Source organism: Streptopelia decaocto (genome assembly GCF_964273445.1).
Source record: "Streptopelia decaocto genome assembly, chromosome: 7".
In the NCBI taxonomy this organism is placed as follows: domain Eukaryota; kingdom Metazoa; phylum Chordata; class Aves; order Columbiformes; family Columbidae; genus Streptopelia; species Streptopelia decaocto.
The window spans coordinates 53,835,360-53,861,958 of NC_138661.1; the positions used below are offsets into that span (position 1 = coordinate 53,835,360).

The 26,599-nt window shown below is 40.9% G+C and overlaps 2 protein-coding genes across 2 annotated transcripts in view; both read left to right on the forward strand.

Annotated features, from left to right (window-relative positions):
• The first annotated feature begins 1,961 nt into the window (after positions 1 to 1,961).
• TPH1 (tryptophan hydroxylase 1) lies at positions 1,962 to 12,183 on the forward strand. The gene is made up of 10 exons (XM_082058081.1): positions 1,962 to 2,093; positions 3,103 to 3,286; positions 4,532 to 4,632; positions 5,321 to 5,388; positions 6,880 to 7,076; positions 7,558 to 7,693; positions 8,557 to 8,683; positions 9,802 to 9,897; positions 10,413 to 10,546; positions 10,854 to 12,183. The coding sequence occupies exons 1-10, from the start codon at positions 1,977 to 1,979 to the stop codon at positions 11,026 to 11,028; spliced, it is 1,335 nt and encodes a 444-aa protein (XP_081914207.1). The 5' UTR covers positions 1,962 to 1,976; the 3' UTR covers positions 11,029 to 12,183.
• Positions 12,184 to 13,701: 1,518 nt separating this feature from the next.
• Positions 13,702 to 26,599, forward strand: part of SERGEF (secretion regulating guanine nucleotide exchange factor) — a 155,641-nt gene continuing 142,743 nt past the window's right edge. Inside the window, 8 exon segments of the mRNA XM_082059054.1 lie at positions 13,702 to 13,807; positions 15,760 to 15,898; positions 16,232 to 16,387; positions 16,729 to 16,823; positions 18,842 to 18,902; positions 20,283 to 20,396; positions 20,699 to 20,761; positions 24,031 to 24,189. Of these exon segments, the coding sequence (XP_081915180.1) occupies positions 13,784 to 13,807; positions 15,760 to 15,898; positions 16,232 to 16,387; positions 16,729 to 16,823; positions 18,842 to 18,902; positions 20,283 to 20,396; positions 20,699 to 20,761; positions 24,031 to 24,189 (811 nt within the window). The 5' untranslated portion in view covers positions 13,702 to 13,783.

Consider the following 26,599-nt stretch of genomic DNA (forward strand, 5'->3'; position numbering starts at 1 on the left):
ATCGTAAGCTGATCTTGTTTTAAGTCAATGATCCTGAACATGGAATCAAGCCAAAATGTTGCGTATGAGCTGTATATATGAAACAGCCCAATGGTTTTTGTCTTTGAAGATCACTATCTAACTCCATTTGTAACGGGCACTTCTTTGCATCCAGCTTTTTCTACAGCATTTGGGTATCTGAGCATCTGAGTAGGATTTGGCTTACACAAATGGCGATCTCTGTGCTTGAGAAAACAACCAACGACCTATATGTAATTGTGGTATTATTAGCTTTTCATTGTCTGCTTGGACTGCTCTTGCCTAGTTCCTGTTCCTAGTTCTTGTGATCCTGACCTGACGCTTGCTGAGGTGGGCAGTGAAAGCTCTAGGCTGCTCAGCAGGACCTGTCACCACCTTTCAGCAGAGAATTTGATGTCTGGACTCAGGCTGATGAAGATCAGGAACAGTGTGATGGGCTGACACTGTTGTCCAGGCTCATCATATAGTGACAGCTCATTAGAGGTCGGGACCCAGTCCGAAATCCAAGTATTTCCATTAGCATCAGTGGGCTTGGAGCAAGACCTGTTCCATGGGATACCACCTCTCTACCCCAAAATTGCTCGCAGCTAGTAACCTGCTTGAAACCTTTCTTAGAGCAGTATCTAATGTCAGCCTTATTATAAACCATTCAATTTAAAATAAAAATAATTTTATTTTGTTAGGCAGATTGCCTTCTTAATCTGAAAGATAAATGGGTACATTTTGATGAAAGATATATAAAATCTGTTGCGGTTTTTAAATTACTATTATTATTTTTAAACTTGCCTATTATGGGTGTAAATACCTGATGTTCAGAATTATCCATTTTAAAGAGATTAAAGTTGGAGAAACCATGGAAGTCAATCAACAGAACTGCTGTGTTTTGATTGCATTGTCACTTTTGCACTTTCTGTTCCCAAAAATGTCACCAGATAGTCTTATCTTTAAAATCTGTGTCAAATGAGATAATTCCAAACAGTGGTAATGTGCCTTCCTTGTTCCTCTTCTTTCTCACTGTCTCCTTCAGAAACCTCACCTTTTTTGTTTCTTTTTGCAAGGTTTGAAGACACGAGACACAGCCTCTGTTTCTTAGCCTTGTATTTTTACTGCACTTTTTCCACATTCTTAATTGTTTTTATATTACCTCTATTTATGGCCTGGCTCCATGTAGCTAAGAATATGGTCTCTGATATTCACTGATTTCATCACAGTCAGGAGTGTGATCACTAGTAAAGTACAAAACTATATGGTCCTGCAGTGGTGGATGTCTGAAAGTTTTTAGTGTGTGATTTGGGTGATTATTATAAGGGTTTGGCATGTGAATTTGGGGACCTGACAGGTGGAACAGCTTGTTATGGCTGATCAGAGTCTTTATAGTCAACCAGTTCTGGTCAGCACAATGTTTTAAGTCCTTAGGTTTTGTTTTATTTCTCTCTAAAAGCAGTGTTTTATGGTTATGTAGTTAGAGAGGCAACTATTTTTCAGTTCCAATCTACTATTTCTTGATCCATTTTTTCCTACCTATATCCTGTGGGGTTTGGATTATTCCCTTTACCAATGTTCATTTAATTTGCTGACAAGTATGTTGTTCAACTTATTTCTCCTGAAATTTTATAACTCCTTCCCCCTGAAATACCAGTGTTAATTATAAACTGTACTTTGAAAACATTTGCTGCATTCTAGAAAATGATTAAAGATGTCTATAAAATCATTCAACTAAAAAAATAAATCTGTTTCATTCTCAGCTTTCACAGATTCTGTGTGTGCCTAACTTTATGCCTGTTATTGTGTAATGATTTAATTGGCACCTTTCCTTTTGTGGTTGATCAGTAAAAGCACAATTTTACCCCAAGACAAACTGAAATGTTAAACTTTACACTTTTTCACTATTAGCCATTAAAATAAAAAAAAAAATCTTTTTTTTGGTTTGCATTTAGCTAAATAAGTCAAATTACATAATGATTGAAGATAACAAAGAGAATGAAGACCATGCATCTGAAAGAGGAAGAACAGCCATAATTTTTTCCTTGAAGAATGAAGTTGGAGGACTTGTAAAAGCATTAAAACTCTTTCAGGTGTGTAATCATCACATTGCTACAGCAGGTCCATATTTTTAAGTTGTGGAGATAAGTTTTGGAACACACTAGGATTAATTACATACATTTATTAAGGATTTGAGTCCTAGCCTGGTGCCCAGTTTGCACTGAAAATTACCCACAAAGGCAAATTTATGCCTTGGAAATTAGATACTGGCTGGCTGAAAATCTTCACAAAATGTATTATATCGTCTGCACCAACTAAAGACTGAGTAGGTTTGTCTTTTCTCCTGATGAAAAGGGGACTGGCACTCCTTGTTTCTTCTACATGTCAGAGGTGGGTCTGCAGCTCCTGCCAATGGCAAGTGGACACTTGTGGTGCTGACCTGCCCTGGGTTGAGTCCAGTGCCCTTGTCACCCTGTCTAGCGGACTGAGGGTGACAGAGGAACTGCAGTTGCACAGCTGCACTCCTTCGACTGCCAGGCAGGTATTGCATGAGGAATATGCGCGGTGCCACTCTGCTCTGTCCTCTGGTGCTGGATGTCTTAGACTGGGATTTTCTCTATATTCCTCAAATAAGATGTATGATTAAACAATTTTTCAAATAAAAGTGAAATTTATGCCCTGAAAACTACTGCTTTTAAATCCTTTGCTTGCCTGTGAGATAATTATATGGTGACTTGATTGGCATTTTGGTGAATTTCCCCAGACCCAGTTGCTAATCAGCTTCCTATGGAAGAGATGAAAGAAACAGGTCTATGAATTTAAAGGTCCTGACTGTGTCTTTCTGTGCTTCCTGAATGTAAATGAAATTGAAAGAACACAGGTTCTCTTTCATTTTCTTGTGAATGGGAGGCTTTTTAAAATCAAACCATTTTACCCCCCTCCAATAAGCAAACTGCTATCAAGAGATCCAATTAACCAAAATAGCTTCACAAGGTGGTGAATATTCCATGGCAATAGAGTATTCATTTGAAAAACAAATTGTAGTTTTTAGTCAATTATCTTCAGTCAATCTGTTTGAAAACATTACTTCTTACAAAACAGGAGAAGCATGTAAATCTGGTACACATTGAGTCACGGAAGTCCAAGAGACGAAATTCTGAGTTTGAGATCTTTGTTGACTGTGACAGTAACAGGGAACAACTGAATGAGATCTTCCAGCTCCTGAAATCCCATGTCAACGTTGTGTCTATGAACCCAACAGAGCATTTCAATGTCCAGGAAGACGGTAAGTACAAAAGGCAGTCCTGATGCAAATGCGCTTCTTGGATGTGTTGGCTTGAAGTGTTTTTATGGTGTCCCCACCTGCATTTGTGTGGTGTTTTCAGTCAATAGCTAGCAGGTTTATGCTTCTGTGTTGAGAATGAGTGTAGTTTGGTTGGTATGAGCAGGGTCACCTAGGCTGGTGTCACCTAGGAATCGAGGCTGTTTTGGGACAGTTCAAATTGCATGTCCACTGTCTGTGCTCCCATCCCTTCTGGCACAACTGGCATGGCACAACTGGCATCAATGAGGTTCTGCAACTTTCTTATGTAGCTCCTGATTGAATTATTTTTCCTTTACCAGTTTTCATTGAAACAGGTTACCTATCTTAGCATGAAAGAGGTGCCTTTTAACTTTAGGATGCTTTGCATCCTGTTTGCCTTTGCTTCTAGTTAGAGAGATGCCTGAATTCAGGGCAGCAAGAAGTTGGTCCCGTGTATTTCTCAGCCGCTCTGCTTGGTGCAGGATGGTAGGTAGGGGAAGGTGAGATCTGGTCTCTTTGATAAAAATGGCTTACTTTAGCCCTAAGTAAGGGCAATTTCAATCTAAACACTCCCTCTGCCCTTTGTAAGAAAACTGAAGAGCATCGAGGCAGAAAAACTGCTCTGCCAAGAGCTTGGTTATAAACGCTCTTGGGCTTAAAAAAAATAATAAAAAAAAGTTGATAGCAAAACTGTAATGATGCATCTCTAAGGCTGCAGGGCCTCCTTCTCTTCCTCTGCCCCCACAAATCCCCCAGCAGACCTGGATGCTTCTGAGGGACCTAACCACTCAGCACCGTTGTGTTTCCCATGGTCAGTAAAGCAGGACGGGAGGACTGAAACCTGCTCCCACTCTGCCCAGGGACCACAGGCAAATCACTCCTCTGCACCTTTACACACTTGGCTCTGTAGATGCTTCACACAGCAGAGTGTGAAGCCTCAGCGGGAGTCTCTAGATGCTGCTCTAACAGCAGTAACAGTTAAGGGCCACAGAAAACCCGTGTTAACTGTTTCCTCCCCTGTGTGCTTTGGAGCTGGCTGTGCTCTGCAGGCAGCCTGTGGCAGGGACAGAGGAGGAAGTCTGAGCTGTAGGCTGCTGCCAGATAGGCAGTGGACTCCCTTGTCTTATTCATGACCCTTTTAATTTATAGCCAAACTTGAAAGTGGCGTTTCCTCCCTCAGCATGCTTGGCGTTATTAATAACTTTGTGGATTCCATGTGTTCCCTAGACATGGAGAATGTCCCTTGGTTTCCAAAGAAGATCTCAGATTTGGATAAGTGTGCAAACAGAGTGCTGATGTACGGGTCCGATTTGGATGCTGACCATCCAGTAAGTATTTCCCCCTGCTACACCCAGTCCTTAGTGAAAATGTACTTTGTGGAGCTTACTTAAAAAAAAAAAACCTGCAGCTTTTCCTCCTCCCTCTCCTTCCCCTCAATGGCGCCTCTGTGTGTCTGAGCACCTTTTCTGGGGGCTTCATCTTTTTCCTAGTTCAGGGAAGGCTGTCACTGAATTCAGCTCCCACGCCTTTCTGCAAGGCTTTCCTGTGCGAGGGCTCCAGGTTTGGGCCCTGAGTGGTCACATACAAGTTAAGAAAAAAAAAAAAAGGGTGTTGTGACACGGGCTTGTTTTCTCCTCTTTCTTTCTTTCTTCCTTTCTATAGTTGGAGCAGACAAATTGGTACTTGAGCAGTGCAAATGGGCAATTTGTTCTGTAATTTAGAATAATCAAGGAAGTAACAAAGTTTAAGTCCTGATATGACTAAAATGAATCCTTGTGTAACGAATATTTAGTTGCATGTACAAAACCTCTGATCCTTACTCAAATTGGAGTATTTGCCTAGTTCACAGTTCTTAAACATTTTAAATGAGAGCTATGAGATTCCTGCTCTGTCTTCTCATTCTTACACAGCATGCTTTTATATTTCCCGACTGAAGAAATTTCAAGTGTCTTGATTAATTTACGTACTGCAGCTTGGAAACTCATTTAACTTGGTTTTTCTCCTCCTTCCCTCCAGGGTTTCAAAGACAATGTCTATCGCAAGAGGCGAAAGTATTTTGCAGACCTTGCTATGAACTATAAACAGTAAGCTCAACTTCTTCCAAGTTAAGGTTTCTGGGTGCCTAGAAACAACAGCAGAGTGGCCTGGCAGGAGCTCACCTTCCCTGGGCTCAGATCTCACTGAGATGTGCTTGGCTTGGCAATCAGAGCTGGAAGGCTAAAACAAAGGGAGATGTAAGACAAGATTAAAAGGTAGATCTAGGCCATCTTCCAGCCCCTGGTCCTCTGATCAGTCTGAGGATCAGCTCATGGTTGCTCGGCCATTAATAGCACCTGCGGCAGCACTGATCCTCAGATGGGCAGCAATGCCAGTGTGCGCTTCCTGCAGCACGGTGAGTTTGGACTCTGGTCCCTCCCTGCTCCTCTGCAAATGGGTACAACAAAGGAAGAGGTGAACAACAGGTTGCACAGCTGCCTGTGCCAGGACATACTGACTTGACTGGGTTACATTGGTCTCCTTTGCGAAGCAGAGGGAGGGGAGGCAAACCCCAGTATATAGCCCATTGACCACTGTGAGTAAACTCTCTGGGCAAATGTTAATACTTGACATTTTTGGTTCAAATTACTGCATGTGATGTGTAGATAAGAAGTTTTCTGTGAAAAGAAACTTGAAGAGCTTCTTTTTCTAGAGAAGCTGCTTGGGGGAAGGAGCTCTTAAAGCAGTAAGAGTTTCATAGCCCAGTGCTGTAAATTCTTTCAAAACATGATTTCATGTTGCTGTTGCCTGCTTGAATTTAGGCGCCAAGTTCCTCTGTTGGAAATGACCTAGAAATGGTGGGTTTCTAGAGCTCTGCACTGTGTATTAATGCAACTGGTTACCACAGCACAGAACCCGTTATTGTTAGTGTGTTGGTAACAGAGATTCCCTTGGGAAAGCATCTGCCCTGCTGGTTACCTGGCTGGCAGTGGAAGCTCAGTGTAACTCCTGTTGCTTTCAGTGGGCTTTAGGTCACACACTTGCTATAATCCACTTTAATCAAGATCCTAAGGGCTAAGTAGGGGAGACAGACTACAATTAATAGGTTCAGACAGATGCTTGTCTGCTCTGCATAGAAGTATGTTTTTTACCTAATGTGTATATTTAGCTGATTCCATGCAATGTGTTGTTGATTTAGGGAATTCTCTTTTTCTAAAACAAATCAAAAAGGTAACAGGAAGTAATTGCAGACAGGGAAGTCCAACAGGGAAACGGATGTGTTCTCAGTTGCTGAAGCTGTAAAAGGTTATACAGGTATTTTAAATGTTACTATTGGCATTAAACACCTAAGAAACTGTTTACAGAACTGAAACTTTCGGGCTCTAGTGAGGCCAATGCAAAGATTCCTGTCAGTTGATTTAGGTGGAGAAGAGGACAAGCCTACAAGCTCTTTCAGGCATAGACCAGATCTCACTCTGTATTTGACAGGGCCTAATACACCCTGACCAGGTGTCACAACCGTATGTAATAGTAGGTAAATGAGTCATCCGTTATTAGTGATTTACCAGGAATGTCCTTTCTTCTTCTTCTCCCTGTAGTGGTGACCCAATTCCTAAGATTGAATTCACTGAGGAGGAGATCAAGACTTGGGGGACTGTGTACCGAGAGCTTAACAAGCTTTACCCAACTCATGCCTGCAGAGAGTACCTTAAAAACTTACCCTTGCTCACCAAATACTGTGGGTACAGAGAAGACAATATCCCCCAGCTGGAAGATGTGTCTTGTTTTCTGAAAGGTAACATGCTAATTTTCTTATGTAAAAAGGAACTAAGGTCCATTGCAAATCACATTGCTATTTTGTGGGCACGAGAAAATATCCTTGGTCACTTTTGCTAGTAATTCATTCCAGTCCTTTAAGAGGCCTTTTGGCCAACACTGTTTTAATGTATTGTGTCTTGATTATATACAAAAAGTGACATTTGAGGGGCAGTGCTTCCTCTGAAGAGCCTGTTAGGACTGCCTAAAGAGATACCTAGCCGTATTGTGTCTGCTTTAGGCATGAAAATGTAGCAGATACACTTACACAGACAGGGATATTTTTACTAACTCTTAGTCATTCTCAAGCTTAGGCCTAATTTTTCTAATTGTGTCTGATTTTCTTACATGCTCCTGAGCCAAGAGAGTGCTGTGGCTTTCACCCCAGTTGTAGCAGGAAAGGTGGGAACATTGCGCAATTCTACATAAAACTAATGTACAATTCCTCTGTTCCTTTTCAGAACGCACAGGTTTTACCATTCGCCCTGTTGCTGGATATCTATCGCCCAGAGACTTCTTGGCAGGATTAGCATTCCGAGTTTTTCACTGCACTCAATATGTTAGACACAGCTCGGACCCTCTTTATACACCAGAGCCGTGAGTCGTTAAATCTTGGGGGTAGAATTTGAGAGAGTTTTGAATCTCACTGCTCAGAGCCCAGCTTAAAAGCCGCTTAAGCACACCAGCAAGAAAACTTATTTAAGGTGCTGAAGGCTCAGGCTTCATGCTGAATGTAATGAAATTTTAGCGTGCTCAAGTGCCATAAGGTTGGTATTTTCAAAAGTACAGCATGTTATAGGAGAGTTCTTACTGATGACATTGTGGAGTTCATATCTTAATTTTAGATAGCTTTGTTTGAAAATCTGAGTTTATGTACCTACATAGAGCTGCTATGACCTGCTCAATTGCTTTCAGCTAAATGTGATTGATGACTGTCTTTTGGATATTACATAGTTTCATGCAAGTTAAAGACCATAAGTCTTACAAGGAGCAGTTGAGGGAACTGGAACTGTTCAGCCTGGAGAAAAGGAGGCTGAGGGGAGACCTTATCACTGTCTACAACTACCTGAAAGGAAATTGTAGCATGGAGGGCGTTGGGTTCTTCTCCCAAGTAGCAAGTGATACGACGTGAGGAAATGGCCTCAAGTTGTGCCAGATGGGGTTTAGACTGGATACTGGAAAAATCCTTCCCAGAGAGGGCTGTCAGGCATCGGAACAGGCTGCTCAGGGAAATGGTGGAGTCACCATCCCTGGAGGTGTTTTAAAGGTGTTTAGATGAGGTTCTTAGGGACATGGTTTAGTGCTAGAGTTAGGTTATGGTTGGACTCGATGATCCTGAGGGTCTCTTCCAACCGAAATGATTCTGTGATTCTGAGACACTGTATCTGTTCAGTGGTGCTGCTTTTTGACTCTACCACAAAAACAGACAATGAGGTTTCTTATTTTGTTTCTTTTTCCAGTGACACCTGCCATGAGCTCCTAGGCCATGTCCCTCTTTTGGCTGAACCCAGTTTTGCTCAGTTCTCCCAGGAAATTGGACTTGCTTCACTTGGGGCATCAGATGAGGCTGTCCAAAAACTGGCAACAGTGAGTGTTTCAGTGTCTGGTGATCCACTGAAAGCTTCATGCTTTACTAGGCTGATCCCACACCATCGAATAAATTTGGAGCTTTGTATCAACATTAGCCACATCAGCTGCTAGACCTATGTGTTTCACGGCTTCTTGTCTTTTAGGGCATATAACAATTTTCCACACTAGGAAAAAAATGCGTTTTAAGGTTGATATGACTGGTATTTTTCTTAACTTGGCTATCAAGTAAGGGTGCAACTTCTGGTGATAGATCACTTCTTCCAGATAGAAATTCTATGGTCTGCTTCTTCCAAACAAAATCTTTTCACTTCTGGGAACATGATTCAATTATTTTAAAAGTAATCTATTTCTTTAATGTGTAGAATGAATTGAAATGATATGATGTTTTCGTTGAATGTGATGACCACTAGCATCAGATACTTTTCAGCTAGTTAATGAAAATAATAGAAATTAATCTTATTTCCTGGATGTCAGTTTCTGGATGCTTTGGCCAAAATATTTTAAGGTGCAAATTAAATTTAGATGAAAAATAGTTGATGCCAGTTATGAAAGAATGGGCGTGCTGCTTTTTAATTTTTTTCCCCACCTAATATATCTAGTGGTGAAATTCCTACTACCTTCAGGAGGAGCAGAATTAAGCCATCTATGAAAATAGTGTTTCTCTCCATATACCTGCAGAAATCCTGAAATCCAGCAAACTAATTGTCTTTAATTTTACAGGCCACTAATCAAATGGGAAACAAACTGTAGTGGGCTGAAGTTTTTGCTCAAAGATCCTCTCTAGACAGTGTTTCTTTCAAGCTGACGATGTCAAGTCATTACAGTATTTGTCAAAACAGACTCACATCTTGATGTTCCTACTGATATTAATAGCTTCTCTCCTAGCTAGGTGATCTGTAATATCAATTTTTCTTATGAGAAACATGCAGTCCTGTGGTTCTTCACCCTTCCGTTCTGGCTTCTCTCCTCTTTAAATATCTGAGAAGGATACACAAGTGATGACCGTCTGATATTTGCAACTATTTGACACTACCTACAAAAAGAAATGCCCCCATCTAGTTCACCATTGTATCTTTGCTGAAGGCTGGATTGTTTTACTCCATTCTCTGTTTCAGTGCTACTTCTTCACTGTAGAGTTTGGCTTGTGCAAGCAAGAGGGACAGCTACGAGTTTATGGGGCTGGCTTGCTCTCTTCAATTAGTGAGCTCAAGGTAATATCTACTGCTTATTTACCTCTTTTATTTGTACCTGATTACTATTGTCATTGTTTTTCCCTGTGTTTTTTGAAGTATAATTTGACAACTCCTAGATAACTAGCAGACTTTAAGCAAATGTACTGTCACCATTACTGAGCAGCTCTCATGTCTTTCACAGGAAGCATTAGCTGGCTGGTATTTCTTAACTTTAGGTTCCAATTAACTAATTTCGTAATGAATCTTTGCTGGTTTAACCAGATTCTGAAAATATTGTTCTTTTTTACATATGACCCTTGTGTCTGAGGAATCCCTTTTTCACCCAGACTATAATATGACTTCAAAGTTATTGTTTGTTAAGCTTTAACCACTGCTCATCTGCAGATAAAATTTTTAAGAAGCAATGCACTAAGTATGGTCTCACTTCATTTTTTTTTTTTTTAATCTATTCTACATCCCTCATGTCCTCTTCCTTGTGATTTGTTTGGGTGGTGATGTTCCTCTGCCACATCGGTAACATGTTATGTTACCAGCACTCGCTCTCTGGCAGTGCCAAGGTCAAGCCTTTTGATCCAAAGGTCACCTGCAAGCAAGAATGCCTCATTACAACTTTCCAGGAGGTCTACTTTGTTTCTGAAAGTTTTGAAGAAGCAAAGGAGAAGATGAGGTATGGAATTCTTTTTTCCCCTGTTATATAAAAGCAGGTTTGACTTTGCCCATCTCTCAGGAGCAGCACCAAACCCTTTTATTCTTACCAAAGCTTTACAACTATCTTTCATGGTGTTGAAATGCTGAGATTAGTATTTGCTTGGTCTTCTATGTACTGGGTGGGAAAGATGATGAACTATATAACAATTACAACTATTTTTAAGCAAGTAAGTAGTTCGGAAAAGTGGTTTTTGATACTGACTGCATGGAGAGGATGCCTTTGTGTTTTGTTTATAACTCCCTCTCTTCTTTTTTAACTTGAATAGAGAGTTTGCAAAAACCATCAAGCGCCCATTTGGTGTGAAGTACAATCCATATACTCAAAGTGTGCAGATCCTGAAAGACACGAAGAGCATTGCCAGTGTGGTGAATGAGCTACGTCATGAGCTGGACATTGTCAGCGATGCTCTCAGCAAGATGGGCAAGCAGCTGGAAGTTTAACACCCCTGTCAGCAGTGTGGTGCACTCCTTCCTTTCCCTGCTGATTTATTTCTAGGCATGTAATGTGTTGTATGTAGAACTTTCTCCTTTACAAATGGAAGAGTGAATGGCCCATAAGGATAATCACTTTATCTTGTTTCTCTGTGTGAAGTCCCTTACAGAATGTATTCCTCCCACCTCCTTGGATAAAAAAAGGCCTGGAGTTGCCTTTGTGAAACTGATGGGGGAGCAGAGAATGCGCTAGACTGGAGCAGAAGTATGGTCTGTGGATCAAGGTTGAGACCAGGTGCTGCAGAAGGTGGTTTGTGAGGCAATAATGGAATAATTCGCCATAGGGAAATGTCTGTTTCTGACTCCAGGAATCTATGCTACTAATCTTAAAGCATTGCAGACTTCATGGTGTAGAAGCCATAGTAATCTGTGCTTCTAAGTCTATGCTACTAAGTTTAAAAGTAGAATGATTACAATGCAGGCACCAGGACACAAATAGCTGGAGGTTCATGACAAAATTGAGGGAGTCAAATCTAACTTTCAAAGGGATCAGTCTTGCCCCCAAAGAATTTCAGATGTGCTGTTTGGCTTGCTTCTAGTATAAGCAGAGTCACAGAGCTGCTGCATCAAATCCTAATCCTGTTTAAGAGATTGCTGTTGGCTCAGAGAGGATTGTTGTTGCTGTCCTTGATATTGCACCTGGGGGAAGAACTTCCTTACAGAACTGATTGAATTAATTTAGCAAAATTATAGCAAGATATGAGGTATGACTTAGCACAAAGCCTAAAACAATTTTGAAATTACAATTTAATATTCAAATAGCTTGATTGGTTCTAAAATAACATCAAATTTTAAAATGACAGCCAAAGTTCTTAGTCTAGTCTGGCTTTCTGTAACATTAAGTATCCTATTGATTGCTTGTTCAGTTGGACCTGCACAAGCTGCAGAATGGTATGTTTTGTTTCTTCTTTACTAGGCCTGAATGCCTCCATTGTCCATCAAACAAATGATAACTGCAAGGCCCAAGCATTTCACTGGATTTCTGTGGCTGTGAATGCAACAAACTGCCTTGTAGCATAAAGTGTATGTAATTCCAAAGAGCACTGTACAAGTGGTGGGAAGCAGTGTCCTGCTGAATTGTCTCTATCACACAGTAGCCAACCTCCCAGTTTTGAGGACTTCATAGTTTAAAGCATCCTGCATATCTGTATAAAGCTGTGTTGGCTCCTCTTTCTGCTGGCCCTGTCAATGAAACGAATATACGTACAGGATATACGATATATTTGAAAGATCTGTGAGGTGCAGGGTGCATTTAATAGCATGCTGGGCACTGGTTCTTCATAGGTAGAGCTTATTGGGAAATTCAGAACTTGCCGCTGTGAAGGTCGTTGGAAAAATGGACTGAAAACTTAAATACACTGGAGATACCAGCCCAGGAGTTTGAGAACTTGAAAGGACTTTCATGAACCTCTGCTTGAAAATCAGTTTGAGTTTCATATGCTTTCTAGTAGGCCACATCTGCTCCATAAGCAATCTCTGGCCCAATCTTTCCAAATATAGTCATTGTTTAAATCAAATGTTGATGCTTTAATTTTCTTTTTTTCTGTGACTATTAACCCACCATAACTTTTTAAAGAGCATTTAAGACATTGAAATATGGTCCACAACATTTGCAGTTTGTTACACTTTAAAATAGATGTTAGGAGCTTTGTCTTTCTAAAGAAACCTTATTATAAGTGAGTAGTAAGGGAGGATCAATTTTGTCTGCTTCTGTGATAAGTTAATATTCAGCTCTATTTTAAAAAACATTGGGATTATTGTGTTGTTGAAATATACATAGGTCTGTGTTACTTCAAACCTTTGTCTGAACTATGTATACATTTCAAGTAGGAAACTTTATACTTGATAAATGAATAGTTTGGAAAAACAGCAATTGTTTATTTGTACTTGTGTAGCAAAAATTTAAGTAAACTGCTAAAAGTAATACAGGGAAGATGCATTTCTGCAGCATTAACAACATGTATGTTTGGCTTCACACATCCAAACCTTCTGGCTATGTAGAACAGCAATAATTTAAATATTTTGAACGACTGTGGAAGTTTTAAATGTCAATGAAATACATTACTTGTTGTTAATTTTTGCAAGCAAAAAACCCTTTCATTCAGCACTGCAGCAATAAAAACAAAGCACCCACTTCTGACTTAGGGTTTATATGTTTTATACCATGGTTCAAGTATTTCACGCATGTGCCTTAATTCCCTTCGTAACTGTATAAATTCATTTGAGAAGTGATTTGTTTTCCCCTCATTTTTCTAAAGGTTTAGTCTTTTTTTTGTCCTCTCGGAGCGGGTGGTGTTGAGCGGTTCCGCAGCCCGCCCGTGGGGCTCCTCAGCACCGGCGGGACCGGCCGCTCGGGTTTTTCGGGAGTTTCCGCGGAGGCGGCAGCCGGGGCTGGAGCTGCCGGTGCTGTCCGCGGAACGGCAGCGCTGGGGGCCGGGGGGCACCGGGACGGCCGCTGTCCGCCACAGCCACCCCCAAGCGCTCCCAAGGGTGCTGAGAGGGTCAAACGGTCCTTCCCGCCCTGACAGGGCGCTCAACAGGCGAAGCCGTCACGGCACTGCCCACCGGTACCCGCCGGCCACACTCCCCGCAGAACCCCCGGTGCGCGGCGGCTCCGGGTGAGGCGGGGCCCCGCCGGAGCCCGCCCCCGCTCCGCCTCTTCCTCCCCGGCCTGCGGCGGGAAGGGCGAGGGATCGCTGGCCCTATGGAGCCGCTGCTGTTCGCCTGGGTGAGCGGTGCCCGGCGCGGTGAGGGGAGGCTGGGGGGGAGCTGGGGCCGTCTCCTGCCCCGCGGCCACTAGGTGGCGCCTCTCCCCGCGCAGCGGCGCGGCCCTCAGGGAGCGGCGGGCGGGACGCGGAGCCCGGCCGCTCGCCCTCCCTGGGGATGCTGCGGGGGAACCGGGGCCGGGTGCGCTTCCCTGGGGACGGGTGGGCCAAGGTTCCCCTTGCCCCGAAGAATAAAACAGGCGCCGTGGTTCAGTTGCGATGCGTCGCCCCGTCGCGGTTCACCGGCTCGTTGCCGCTTCGCGGGGAGGCTGCAGGTTTGTGGTGCGGCGGCTGCCCCGCCGGGCCGGGCTGCGCCTTGGCCGGTACCTACGGGGCCGGGGCGCTGCTCGGGCCCGGGCTCACGGAGCTGCCGCCGCTCGGCCGGAGCACCGGCGGAACCACCGTTCACTTCAGGTGTGTGGCCTGCGTGACGTCCTGAGCTCTTCCAAATAAATACTTCTTTTTTTTTTTTTTTTTTTTTTTTTTTTTTTTTGGCGGTGGTGCGTCAGAACCATGATTTTACCTGATGAACAAAGGGGTCTAAAAGCCATTAAATGGGTATCTATTTTCCTTGTTAGCTTCTTTTACCTGGTAGTAATTGTGTTTGGTAATAACCCATCAGCCTCAGAAAGGTGACTGAAGACAGGTTTGTTAGCGTTATGGTCCACACATGTGGCTTTCAGTTCCCCAGGCACCTCTTTTCTTTCTGTACCTTGTTCCAGCTTGCCTGTTTTTGAAGGCTTGAAAATTCATCACAAGTTGTAGGCTCAAGTGAGAGCTTATGATACACTGTCTAAAAAGAATTATGTCGAGGTAGTAATGCACTCTAAAACTGTCTACCACTAGTGGTGACTGTGAGACAACAACTTGGTCTGCCTGTTGAGCTCAAATCCTGACATTTCAGCCACCTGTAACTATTTACCCCCCACACCCTGATGCAGCAGCTGGTGTAGGTTAAAAGGATACATTTAGCAATAAACATTTTGTACCTACAGAAATCACAACATTTTAGACAAAAGCATTGGGCTGTGAGTAGGTACCAAATGTCTTTCTAACATGCACCAGGTGCTGTGCCAGGGTGCAGGGGGCAAACAGAGAGCAGCTGGGCAGGGGGAGCACAGGTGAGGCAGGGAAAGGCCTCCTGGGCATCACTAGCGGGGGGCAGTGTGGGTGCTGAGCACTGCTGTTACTGCCGTGTGTGGGCTGGGAAAGTTCCTGAGTCCACCTGTGCGGGTGAGGGTTGCTGTTCAAAATGTTGGACACTTAACAGCTTACATTGGCTGAGGAACTCCTTGACACGTTACCTCGTTGTCAGTGGTTGCTTTATGTGATTTGTTTAATGAATATAATTTTGTACTTATAAATTTGTAATTATTGCAATTGGTATATTTTCATTTGGCCAATTTAAGCTAGACAACTTAGTTAATGAGGGATAAGTGTTTCTATTTTACTTGTATGGGTTCCAGAATAAGGTAACATGTCTTTCTGGTCTCATTTTGGAGGTGGACTGCCAGAAAGCATTGGCAGGAGTAAGATCTTAGTGATGAATGGGAAGCATTAACGTTAAAATTAAATGGGTGGTAATCATCCTGATAACAAAGCTTTCCTCCTTAGCAACTGTTAGCCTGCAGTTAAAGTCTTACCAGGATGTATTCCAGTATGTTTCTTAAAATACTGGGCTTGCAAGGGCAACCTTAATGATAGCAAATATAGGACAGTCCTGGTCTGGAATTTTGGGGGTCCTGTGTGACAGCAGTAAGAATGAAGATTGCCATTTTGAGGGATTTTCAGGAGCAAATACTGGCAGGTTAACCTGTGACCTTTCCCCAGTGAGCTTATTCACTCTTGGCAGCAGATGTTTCTCTCTTTCTATTAACACATTTTAAATATGTTATTTTTCTGTGTGTATTTGAAGGGTGCAAACAGCTATGGACAACTTGGTCTTGGTCATAAAGAGGATGTGCTGGTACCTCAGTCACTGAAAGATGTTTCCTGCAAATGTCAAGACATTAAAAGCATTACTGGAGGAGGGGGACATTCTGCACTTATCACTGGTAAAAACGTTGCTCTTGTAAGGAGTGTGTGACTTCTAAACATTTTTTTTCGTTTCCCTGTTGATTTGATGCTGCCACCTACCTGTGGGTTCTGTTCCTGAGCAATTACCAGTTCTTAGTCGCAAAACAGGCTTCTCCCATGCCAATTAACTTAATATTTGGGGGAAATAGGGGAAATTCCTGTTTTGCTTATCTTCTGTGGTTATGTTTTGGCTATGTGAGGACTGCTTCTTAACCTATTTAATGTAACAGATCAAGATAATGGATGTATGCTTGTCTTTTTAGTCTGTGAAGTGAAATGTGATTTCTTTTTTTCTTTTCTTCTTCTTCTAGGTGCAGGAGAACTTTTTGTATGTGGCCATAACAGACATGGGCAGTTGGGATTGAATCACACGGATGATGTACTGCATTTTACTTTGTGCACTGCTGTGTCCGGCTTTGGTGTAAAACAAGTTGCCTGTGGCTGGGATTTTACAATTATATTAGTAGGTAAATCTGCCTCTGTAAGAACTGAAGAAATTTGTTGACATAAGGAACACTCTGAAAGTTCCACAGCCCTATTGCTTTTGTGATGCACAGGCACTTACTGGTTTTAAGATACTTGCCTTGTGAACTAAATTATTCCGCATTTCTTGTATCCCAGTGAACTTCAGACCTTTACTGAAAATGGTGTGTCAGACCAGAAGCATGTGGCCTCAGGGACTTTGTAACAGGACATGTTGGGTCCTTTTTTGAGCTACTCAGCGATGATATTTTGCATGTTAGAATGTCACAGTGCTTTGCTTTTGCTCACAGATTTACTAATTGAGCTCTGACTCTTCATTTTGCAGGATCTGGTGAAGTTCTGTCCTGTGGGTCTAACTCTTTTGGACAATTAGGAGTTCCTCAAATTTCAGGTCCGTGCTTGATTCCACAAAAGATTGAGGTAAAGATTTAAAAGGGATTGTGCTTTAGAGCTATGTGCTTTATATTGCTTCTGGCAACTTAAAAAGGTTGTCTGACCTCGGTGGGCTTTGAGCCAGACTCTTCAACTATTTTTTTTATAGAGTTACTACTTTTTATAGAGTTACTCTTATAGTAAACTTAGAAAGTAAAGGACCAAAGACAGTAATTGACCCAGAAATAATAAGCTAAGACTGCTTTTCTTGTATGAAGTTGTCCACTTCTGACAGCGAGTTGTCTCTTTCTCTGGGGCTCATAACATTTCATAATGTGTTTTGATAACATCTGCAGAATGAATCAGATGCTCAAATGATGCAGTGATACTGAAGGTAGTGAAACTGTGCAAATTTATTCCAGCTGAAGTTTTGCCTCAAGTTTGTAAGATACTAGATATGTTTTGCTATGTGAAGGGTATTCGCCTTCACTGTACCTTGTTGAAGGTTTGTGCTGAACAGTTCAAAACAAATGAAAAACAGTCCACCCCTGAAATAAACAAACTGCATGATGCAGTTCAACAAAACTAGCTATGCCAGTTCTTTTGATCTATTGCTCTTGTGCTTCTTGTTCTGGTTTTCAAGTATGTGTTGTTTTTTGAGTGTATTTATAACTGTCAGAGTTCTACCCAAATGAGGGCTGTGGTATTATTTCTTGGCTGTAAAAAGAGAAAAAAATAAGCTGGGTCACCCCCAATATAATAATAGTGTGATAAAGTATGTAACTGCAGGAAAACTAGACCTGGGAGAATAAACTTTAATTTTACCACTTTTGAGTTAAAAATGATTTTTACTTTTGCATGTAAAGGAACTGACAGGTACATTTACTGATTTCTTATCTAACCCCCAATATTTACCAAACAATATCAGCTTCCAGTGAAATAGGTTGAAAAGTTACATAACAATTTCTCTGTTGTTGAGTATCTTCAGTTGTAAAGCTCTGACAGCGTAGCTCATGTCGTTCCTGTACGTCATGTGGGAGTCCATGGTGAGATGTGTAGGTGATACTTGTACTGCTGAGTGTGACTGGGGAGCTCAGAATATAGCCTCAAATTAATTGCTTTAAAACTTTTAAAGTAGTAGTTGCTGAGACTTCTGTAACATCAGAAAAGCTTTCTTGTTGTTAGTTATAAGCCAGTAAGTTTAAATAAGTTTCTGACTCACCTGACATTTCTGTATCCTTGATGTTTCCTGGGAGTATCATTCCGGTATAGTAGAATGGTAGTACTGACAATGCTAATCTGAATCTGTCTTCTACCTGACCGTGGAGACCATTCATTCATCTAGAATATTTTCTCTTTTGGTTTTTATCCTGTTAACTGCTTGGGCTTGATGCCATCTATTAATATTTTAAACAGTGTTATGTCTGTGAGAAGAATAATGAATTTGCAGAGTACTCAGAAGTGGAGAAGTAACAGAATTGAAGTACCTTGTGCAACCTCAACTCACTGATTTTATACACTTATGACTTGGTATAGTTTTCTTTTGCATGATCATATTGGGCAACCTTCACTGGTGTAGGTAGTACTATCAGTGGTATTGTTTGTGATTGCAGGACTTGGTAAGGCTGAACAGCTTGAAGAAACTCATTACTGCTTGTCACTGGGATTTGCTGTGGAAGTTTGGGTGTAATTCTTAGGGAACACTGTGTTAAAATTAAGAAATAAACATTTGTATTGCCAAAGTTCCTTCTTTTGTGTGAAAACTTTCACTGTGGCTTTTATTTCTTGCCACAGAATTGTACATCCAGTTGCTTCAGTTGCTTTGTTGTTTTTGTTGTTGTTGTTGTTGGTTGGTTGGTTAGTTTTTTAGACGTTCCCACTAATTTTTATTAGCCAAAATTTACTTCCTTTTTGATATAAAATGTTAACATGCATTATGACATGCAGGCTGAAATTGCGAGAACTAGTATATTTTCATAGTGTTGCATTTCTTTTTGGCATATTTTTCGTTTAGGGGCACTAAATGCAAGAAGCAACTAAAATAGAGTTTTCTTTTATTTGAGTAGTCTCTCAAAGAGAAGGTGGTAGATGTTGCTGCAGGACTGAGACATGCCCTTGCTGCTACAGGTAAATATGTCATAATTTTAATATCATTTCCATAACAAATAAAATGGAGTTTTAATGACTTAGATGAGGAGAGGGAGGTAAGGAAGATTAGATTTATTTTATCTTCTATTTATTTAAAATAACATAGGGAAAATACTCCTGAAAGTCTTATAGTAGATTTTGGTACAAATTAACATGAATAATAAACATACTGGAAACATCTTCCTGGAAATTAGTGGTGAAGAAGTGTTCTCCAAGAACTAAGAGGGAGAGTTAATTAACAAGTTAATTTTCTGATGAGTGTAAAACTTACTGATTTATTTTCTCCTATTCTGAAACAAAACACAAAAGGAGGCTTTTTCTGGAAAAAATATTTCTGGTCAATCAAAATATCTTCTTAATATTTTGAGTTAATTATATCATGCAAAATGTTAGGTTTAGGTTTGTATAAGTTGTTTCAAAATGGAACTGCATGTGGAATGTGTCCTTTTTTTAATGATGTAATTGAAATCAACACCTGGAAAAATCACAAGAATGATTTTTTTTATTGGGATGGGGAGGGACAGGATCTACTCAAAGTTAATTTCACCCACATGCCTTTGAAATATTTGGTCCTCTGGATCTTTCTTCCACTGTCTGCTGTGTGTGTACTTGGGGGGGTCATAACATCTAAATATTTTTCCTGTTCTTACAGATTTTGAGTTTGTTCATGGAATAACTGTATAAATCAAAACTTTCCAATTGCCATGGTTGTGTTAAAATTTAGAAACAACCAACCATAAATGCTCTTTTGCTTGATGTGGTTTTGCATGAGCTGTGGTGTAGATTCCAGGTAGTGGAGTCCAGCTGAAGATGCAAAGGAGATGCTTGAGAAGAGTGTACTCTCTGGTGTGTGTGTATGAATACTGGGAATTAAGCTTCACTGCACTCTGCACTCAGTGAACATCTTGATTCAGAGCCAGGTGAAGTCTCTGGAAGCTCCTCAGGAGAAGACAAGTGACTTCACTCCCTCAGTGTGCTGGACTGCACTAACAGATTGTCATGAAGAGCAGAACAGGGAAAAGAAAGTGCAAAGAACTTATAGTAATAAATAAATTGTATCCATTCCTGAGGTGCCACAGCTGTGGTACATCCGTTACTGAGTCCTCAGTAATGTCCTAATATAGTCCTCAGAGGTGAGACAGGTTACTTAATTTTCTTACCTATATGAGACTACAACTGTTTGTTGCTTTATATCTTCACCAGAGTTATCCATATGTTTTTAGCATAAAGATATTTTAAAATATAATTTGAATAAGTGAAAATGACGTGAATATACCTTTAAGACTGATTAATGAGTTACGTGATTTCGTTAATGGTTGATGTGTTTTAATTGTTTCTATCTGTGTTTCCTCTGGAAAGAGAGCGGTTTGGTGCTTCAATGGGGAACTGGCATGGCAGCTCAGGCGAAGCGTGCAAACCCAGGGAAAACCCTTCCCCTGTTCTTGACAGCAAAGGAACCCTGTGAAGTAACAGGTAACCCAGGACTCTGACCCCTTTGTAAGGCTGATAAAACAGAAATATAATTTGGAGTGATATGTAGCATCCTTTTATTATGATGCAACCTGGTATTATAAACATGTAGTGGAGTATCTGAAGGATAGAATGGGTGTACAAGGTCATAATCTGTGGAGGAAAATTATAGTCTTGCAATGTTTGTGGTCCAAAAGCAGAGGCTTTTGTTATAAAATTCATCATCATCATGTTACACTTGTATGCATGTCTGTGCATGAAATGACACCTGCTATGCAAAATTGATGAGACTAATTTTTCTCTAGGCCTGGAAGATATAAAGGTGAAGACAGTTGCTGCAAGCTCCTGTCATTCGGTATCACTCACAGGTACAGAAGTGAAAGTCCTCATCTCAGCCTATAAAGGTTTTTGTACTTTGGAAACATTCGTTAGACTATAAAAATTTGATCTTGCTTAGTGCTGGTTAATTGTTTTGTAATTTGTGGTTTTTAATTTTTGGGGATTTATGTTTTTTTAAGAGCTGGATTCATTCTCTGAATTCTGTGCTCTTTTTCTTGGGGTCAGGTGTGACTTCGCTCTTATGAGTAAGTAAGAGTTTGGGCTCTTAATGGTTAGAAGCTGCAAAAGGGTAAATGGTAGAAAGGGTAAATGGTAGAAAGCTGCGAAGGACATGGTTGGGTAAGTCTCTGGAGCTGCAGCATGATGCCCCATTGGGAGCTCTGGATGAGTGGATGGTGCAACCAGTGCAACCATTTTGTCCTTGGCGAAAGGGTATGTTGGGGGTGTCCCAAGAAAGTGCTGTGGCTGTCCTGCTTCTGCTACGTGAGCTGATGCCCCTGCATGGGTCTGTGCTGTGCAGGAATGCCAGATGGTCTGGAGCTATCTTGGGTGGCTCTAATGTAAGTGTGCAGATCTGTGTGAGGTAACGTAGCAGCACAAGGCTTATTTAAAGCAGTAGGAAATTGCTTTAATCACTTAGGCACTTCCATAATGTCTGACATTTGTTCTTTGATCTTTGAGCACTGCTCCCATGCTGGGGTATTAAGTATCCAGTAATGAAAGTCTAATAAAGACTTTTTTGGCAGATTGGGAGAAGGGGAAACTGAATAGCTTTTCAAGCCTGTAACCTTATGGTTTTGAAGTGTAGAAAATATATTGGACCTTATGACGACAAGTCTTTGCCAAACTTTATAGGAACAAGTTCTTAGCAAATATGCAGCCATCTGGTACCTCTGTCATCATTAAAGGAGCACCTGGAGTATTTGCGTATTCAGATGTACAGAGATTTAGTTGTATGGGGGGAGATGTTCCAACATGTAAATTATCTTGAATTCTGAGGTGCAAAGTGTATGTGTGATTAGTGAAGAACTGTAAGGACAAATAGAGTCTACTTTAGCTAATTAGTACTCTGTATTTAGAGTGTGAACAGATTATTCTTTCATGCTTCTGCTTTTTATTTAAGAGAGTGGTCTATTTGGCACCAGGAGGACCAAGATTAACAAAGTGAGTGCCAAAGACTTTAATAATCTGATGCAATTGCTCCCCTTCATCCTGCAAAATACTCATCATTACTTAAAATACTTTTTATTTTAAAGATACTTGATATAGTAAAGATACTACTGCAGAGTGTAGTATTTAAATGGAGATGTTTTTCTAGGAATCTCTCACGCTGTAATGCAGTTTTCTTTGGCTCTGTTTCATGGGCCACCTGCTGGTAGGAAACACCAGCAATCCAGGCCGGTTTTTGACACAACTGTTGAAGTGGGTTGTTGCTGACACGAATTGCAGTTCCTTTAAAAAAAGGATGGTAATCGACCTGTATCCAAACTGGCCTGAACCCTCCAGTGAAGGGAATATGCCACTAAGTGTTAGTGTCTAAATTTTTGTTAAAACCTACTCAAGAAATTAGGGTTGACCATATGACTTTTTCCAGGGTAAAGCAAACATGCCTTCTGGAGAAGAAAATGAGGTAACAGAGGCAGTGCACATTAGTTGTGGAAACATACGTGACCGTAATGTTTTTCTTTGTTGAAACAAGCTGTTTCTGTCACCTCTTTATTTTTCTCTCTGGAGGGTGTAAGCACTTCACTCTAGGAAGGAATTTATCAGTTTTAGTGGAGAAATCAAATGAAACAATAGCTTGATTTGTTTTTCCTTTTCGTTTCTGATGTGTTGCTTTAATGAGGAATGTGGGAAGTCCCACAGATGACTGTCAATAACATGTAACTTGACAAGTACTGTCTCTCCCTCCCCCCTACTACTCCTCTTCTCTTGTTTTTTATGGTAACAGTATAGTGGAATTTTCTTGGCTTATTCTTTCCGTTACTGTTACAAAACTGAGATCGTTAAATATATTGTAGCCTAAGTCATGCTGTTCCCTCTGAAAGATTTACTTCTGTCATGCTGCTCGTAAAGAGTTCAGTGCTGAACTGAGCTTTCCAGAAGCCCTGAGTCTTGTGGACATGTGCTCTGAACAATTCCATGTTGGAAATGATATGGCTTCCAGGCTTTTTGGGCACATGATCGTGTACTTTATGTGTGCAAGATGTATTTCTTATGCTTACAGCTCGTACGGAATGGCAAACGACTTCAGCAGGCTTGAGACAGCTCATGTTCTGTTAAGCATTTCTTGTGGATTTTTTATTCTTTTTTTAACATGGAAGCCTAGCCTAGAACCTGGGCAGAAGAATTTTGTGCTGAAAAGATGGAACTAATGATATGTAACATCTGCAGAGGGACTCATCTGAGCAGTCATCTTGTTACTGTCAATTGGTTGTTAGGCTGTGAGCAACTCCAACCTGCACTGGTGAAACATATGAAGCAATGTGGTTGTTTCTGTAAATACAATTATCCCTGTGGGTGGAATCCTGGAACGTGCACTTGCACAAATGCTTATTCTAGAAAAGGGGTGAGGGAAGACAAGTAATTACTTACAGAAGTCTCTCACTAGTTGTCTAGCATTGTTTTGAGGCATGATAATATTTTAATTTTGCATTGTGATGGGTGGTACCTGCTGTAGTTTTATGTTCATAGCTGTGTGTCCAGTTCTTTTAGGAACTGACTGTGCAGATTGAGACAGGGAGCATAAGGCTGTCCCTGCTTTGGGGATTTACTGAATTTGCTCAAGCTGAAGAAGGCAGGAGAGTTGTGAGCAGAGCCAGGAGTCTGTAGCTCCTGTAGAGAGGCTGGGACACTGTAATGCAGAGCAGGAGCAGCCAGTCAGGCTTTGAAGAGTCCCAGGTGCTGGAGGGGGATTAAATTATTTGCTGCAATTCAGAAAGTTATTTACTGGACTGAATCAAAGCTTTGGGGTGGGGGTAAAACCTAGCCTCTCAGTCTTCTTTGAGGGACTCATGGTAGAAATGAGGTCTAGGCAGTTTGACATGAAAGCTCTGGTTGTTTCAGGGAATCAGTGTAGCCCTCAGAAAACAGGCTGTATTGTTAATGCCCTTGCAAATATTTCTGATACAGTGTGCACATACGTGGTAAAGAATGGTAGGAAAAAGCATGCCAAGGAAACACAAATTGAATGAAACATTGTTGTTTCCTCAGCATCACTGAGTTGAGACGGAGCCTGTTTCTTGTGGCGTTCTATATATATCACTTTCAACAAATTTTACTTCTCTGTCGATTGTAGATGAAGGACACCTGTATGCCTGGGGTAGCAACAAACACGGGCAGCTAGTGAGCAAAGAGGTCTTTCTTGCTGAGCCCAAGAAGATTGAGACTCGATTTTTCTCACATGAAAAGATTGGAGCAGTTTGGAGTGGCTGGACCCACTTGGTGGCGCAAACAGGTAGGATACCTAAAAAGCAGTAACATATGACACCAAAACAGTATAGTCTTTATTGCATGCTCACAATGTTCTTTCTCACTGATAGTGATGCAGAGTTTTGCAGTTTCACCTGAGCAGTGGTTTTCTCTTGAAAATGATGAAGACAGACATCCTTTGGCTTCTGTCTCTGAAGTATTATTATACTTATAGATTGGAGGGCTTACCGTTTTCATAAATGCAGTAGCACCTGCATGTACCCATTAGAGGGATGCAAGCCTCTCTGCATCGTCACGTTACTGGTATACCAGAATATATATGAGATTCTAAAGATAATTCTGCTGGGTGAGTTATGACATCTTCTTTGAGAGAAAAGAATTTGGTGGAAAACTTGCTTCAGAAAATAGAGAGGTAGGAAAATATGGCTGCAGCTTCCAACATATGTGACTATATTGGGCAGGAAGATATCAGTAAAATTCGCAGGGTGCGGGAATTAGGGAGGCAGAAAGATAATCCTGAGCAAGTCTGTGTCTGACAGGTGTGGGGGCATAGCTTTGTACCATTCTTGCATTACCTGAGTGTTAGCTAAGGAACTTAAGAACAGGCGTAGCCGAGACCATCTGCTTCTGCCATCCCATTTGAGAATACGTGGTCTCGTTGCAGTGAGTGAGATAAGTTACATAGCTCTGCACAACTGTACTAACCTTTCTGTACTTAAAAAGTGAGCCTGGCTTTTCATGCTGCTCTTCTTTAGTCAAGTGTTTTAAGGACAAAATCATGTGTTCAGAAGGAAGTCGATTAACTAAAATAAGCTGGCTCATTTGTGTGTTTGTGGTCAAACCCAAAACATATTTAGAAAAGACAAGTAAAAAGAAGCATCATTAGACTTGAAGAGCATTCCCTAAAGATGAAATGAAGGAAGATTTAGTGTTGAAGCTGGGAACTGTTCAAGTGAGGACACTATGAAAGCTTGCCACGTGGAGGGCTGTAGGGTTAGATTCTTTCCTTGGAAGAAATAAGAGGAAGGCTATTTAGTAATAACATTTATGTGTAAAAGGATGGCTGATGTGATGAAGGTAATTTGAATGCATTTATGTTGTTGCTTTGTTGTGAAATACGGAGGCAGAAGGAATGGTGAGATGGAAAGGTAAGAGACATTGGAAACTACATTGTGGTGTTCACGTGTGAACAGTGTGCACTATTTGCTTTTCCTGTTGCACACTATGTAGTGTGATAGTTAAAACTAACAAGAGGAAGAAAGTCTTCCACGGAATAAACAGAACAGCCAGAGTTATATTAGCAGGGGTAGCATACGTGCATTTCTGCTTTTGCCTTGTATAAACTGCCAGGTGAGGAAAAGAACAGATGAAAACATTTTTCCTAGAGTCACATTGGAGATTGAAGAGCTTATTGATCTGTCAGGGTACAACCTGTTTGTTAGGAACACTGCAGAAGTGGCCACAGATCTGTTATCATTATTATTTACTGGGTTCTGTAATTATGGGTACTGGTTCAAGCCTCCAGCATGAGTAGTTTTATTTAAATGCAGTTCTGGGATGCCCAAAGGTCAGCATGTATTTAAGTGTTCTATTAAATTGGTGCTGTAAATCCTGAAACAGTCACACACTAATGTCCTTTGCTCTGTGAAAAAGCTGTCTGTTTTAATTACTGTATACTCTGAACTTGGTGCTAGAATTTGGAGGGATGTGATGCATGACTAGAAAAACAAATTGGTTAAGTGTTCTGTTTCATAGCATTTGTTGTTTGACATCAAAGTACATAAGAGAAATGCTATGTAAAAAACCCGCATTACTCTAGCTGCTCTCTTAGCTATTTAAAATAAATGTTTGAACTGTGATTTTTAGAGGACACTATACTGAAAATTTCAGAGCTGTGATCAGTGCTACGTGCTGCTTGAAAACTTTTCAGGTGGAATGTAGAAATTTATCTAAAAATGATTAATTCTTGAATAAAATGCCTAGTGTCATTCTCACTGGAACAGAAATGGTAGAAAAAAGACAGGATAACCTAATTTTTGAAAAGAAGGTCTTGTCAACATGGTTTGCTTTGCTTTGCTGTTTCTTAGTAATGCGTAACCACTGAGGAAAACTTCTACAAAGTTTTGGTAACTTTAGTGTTTCACTTAGTTGATAATTATCGATGGCCCTTACAGAAATGAAGTGAATATTTTTAGTAGGTGATTTGAAGAAGAAAAAAAGTGTCAAGTGATTAGCAGGGGTATTATTTTTTGTGAATGTTTGAAAAGAATTTAAATAAAAATAGGCTGGCTTTTTACATCTGTATTAGAAAACTGACCAGGCGATGCAGTGGCATAAATTATTGCTGAAACTGAATTTTCTGTATTTAGAATTTTAAATCTCTTGTAAAGTCAATGGAACTGAACCTATATCATCCTAAATAAGATTTTGAATGG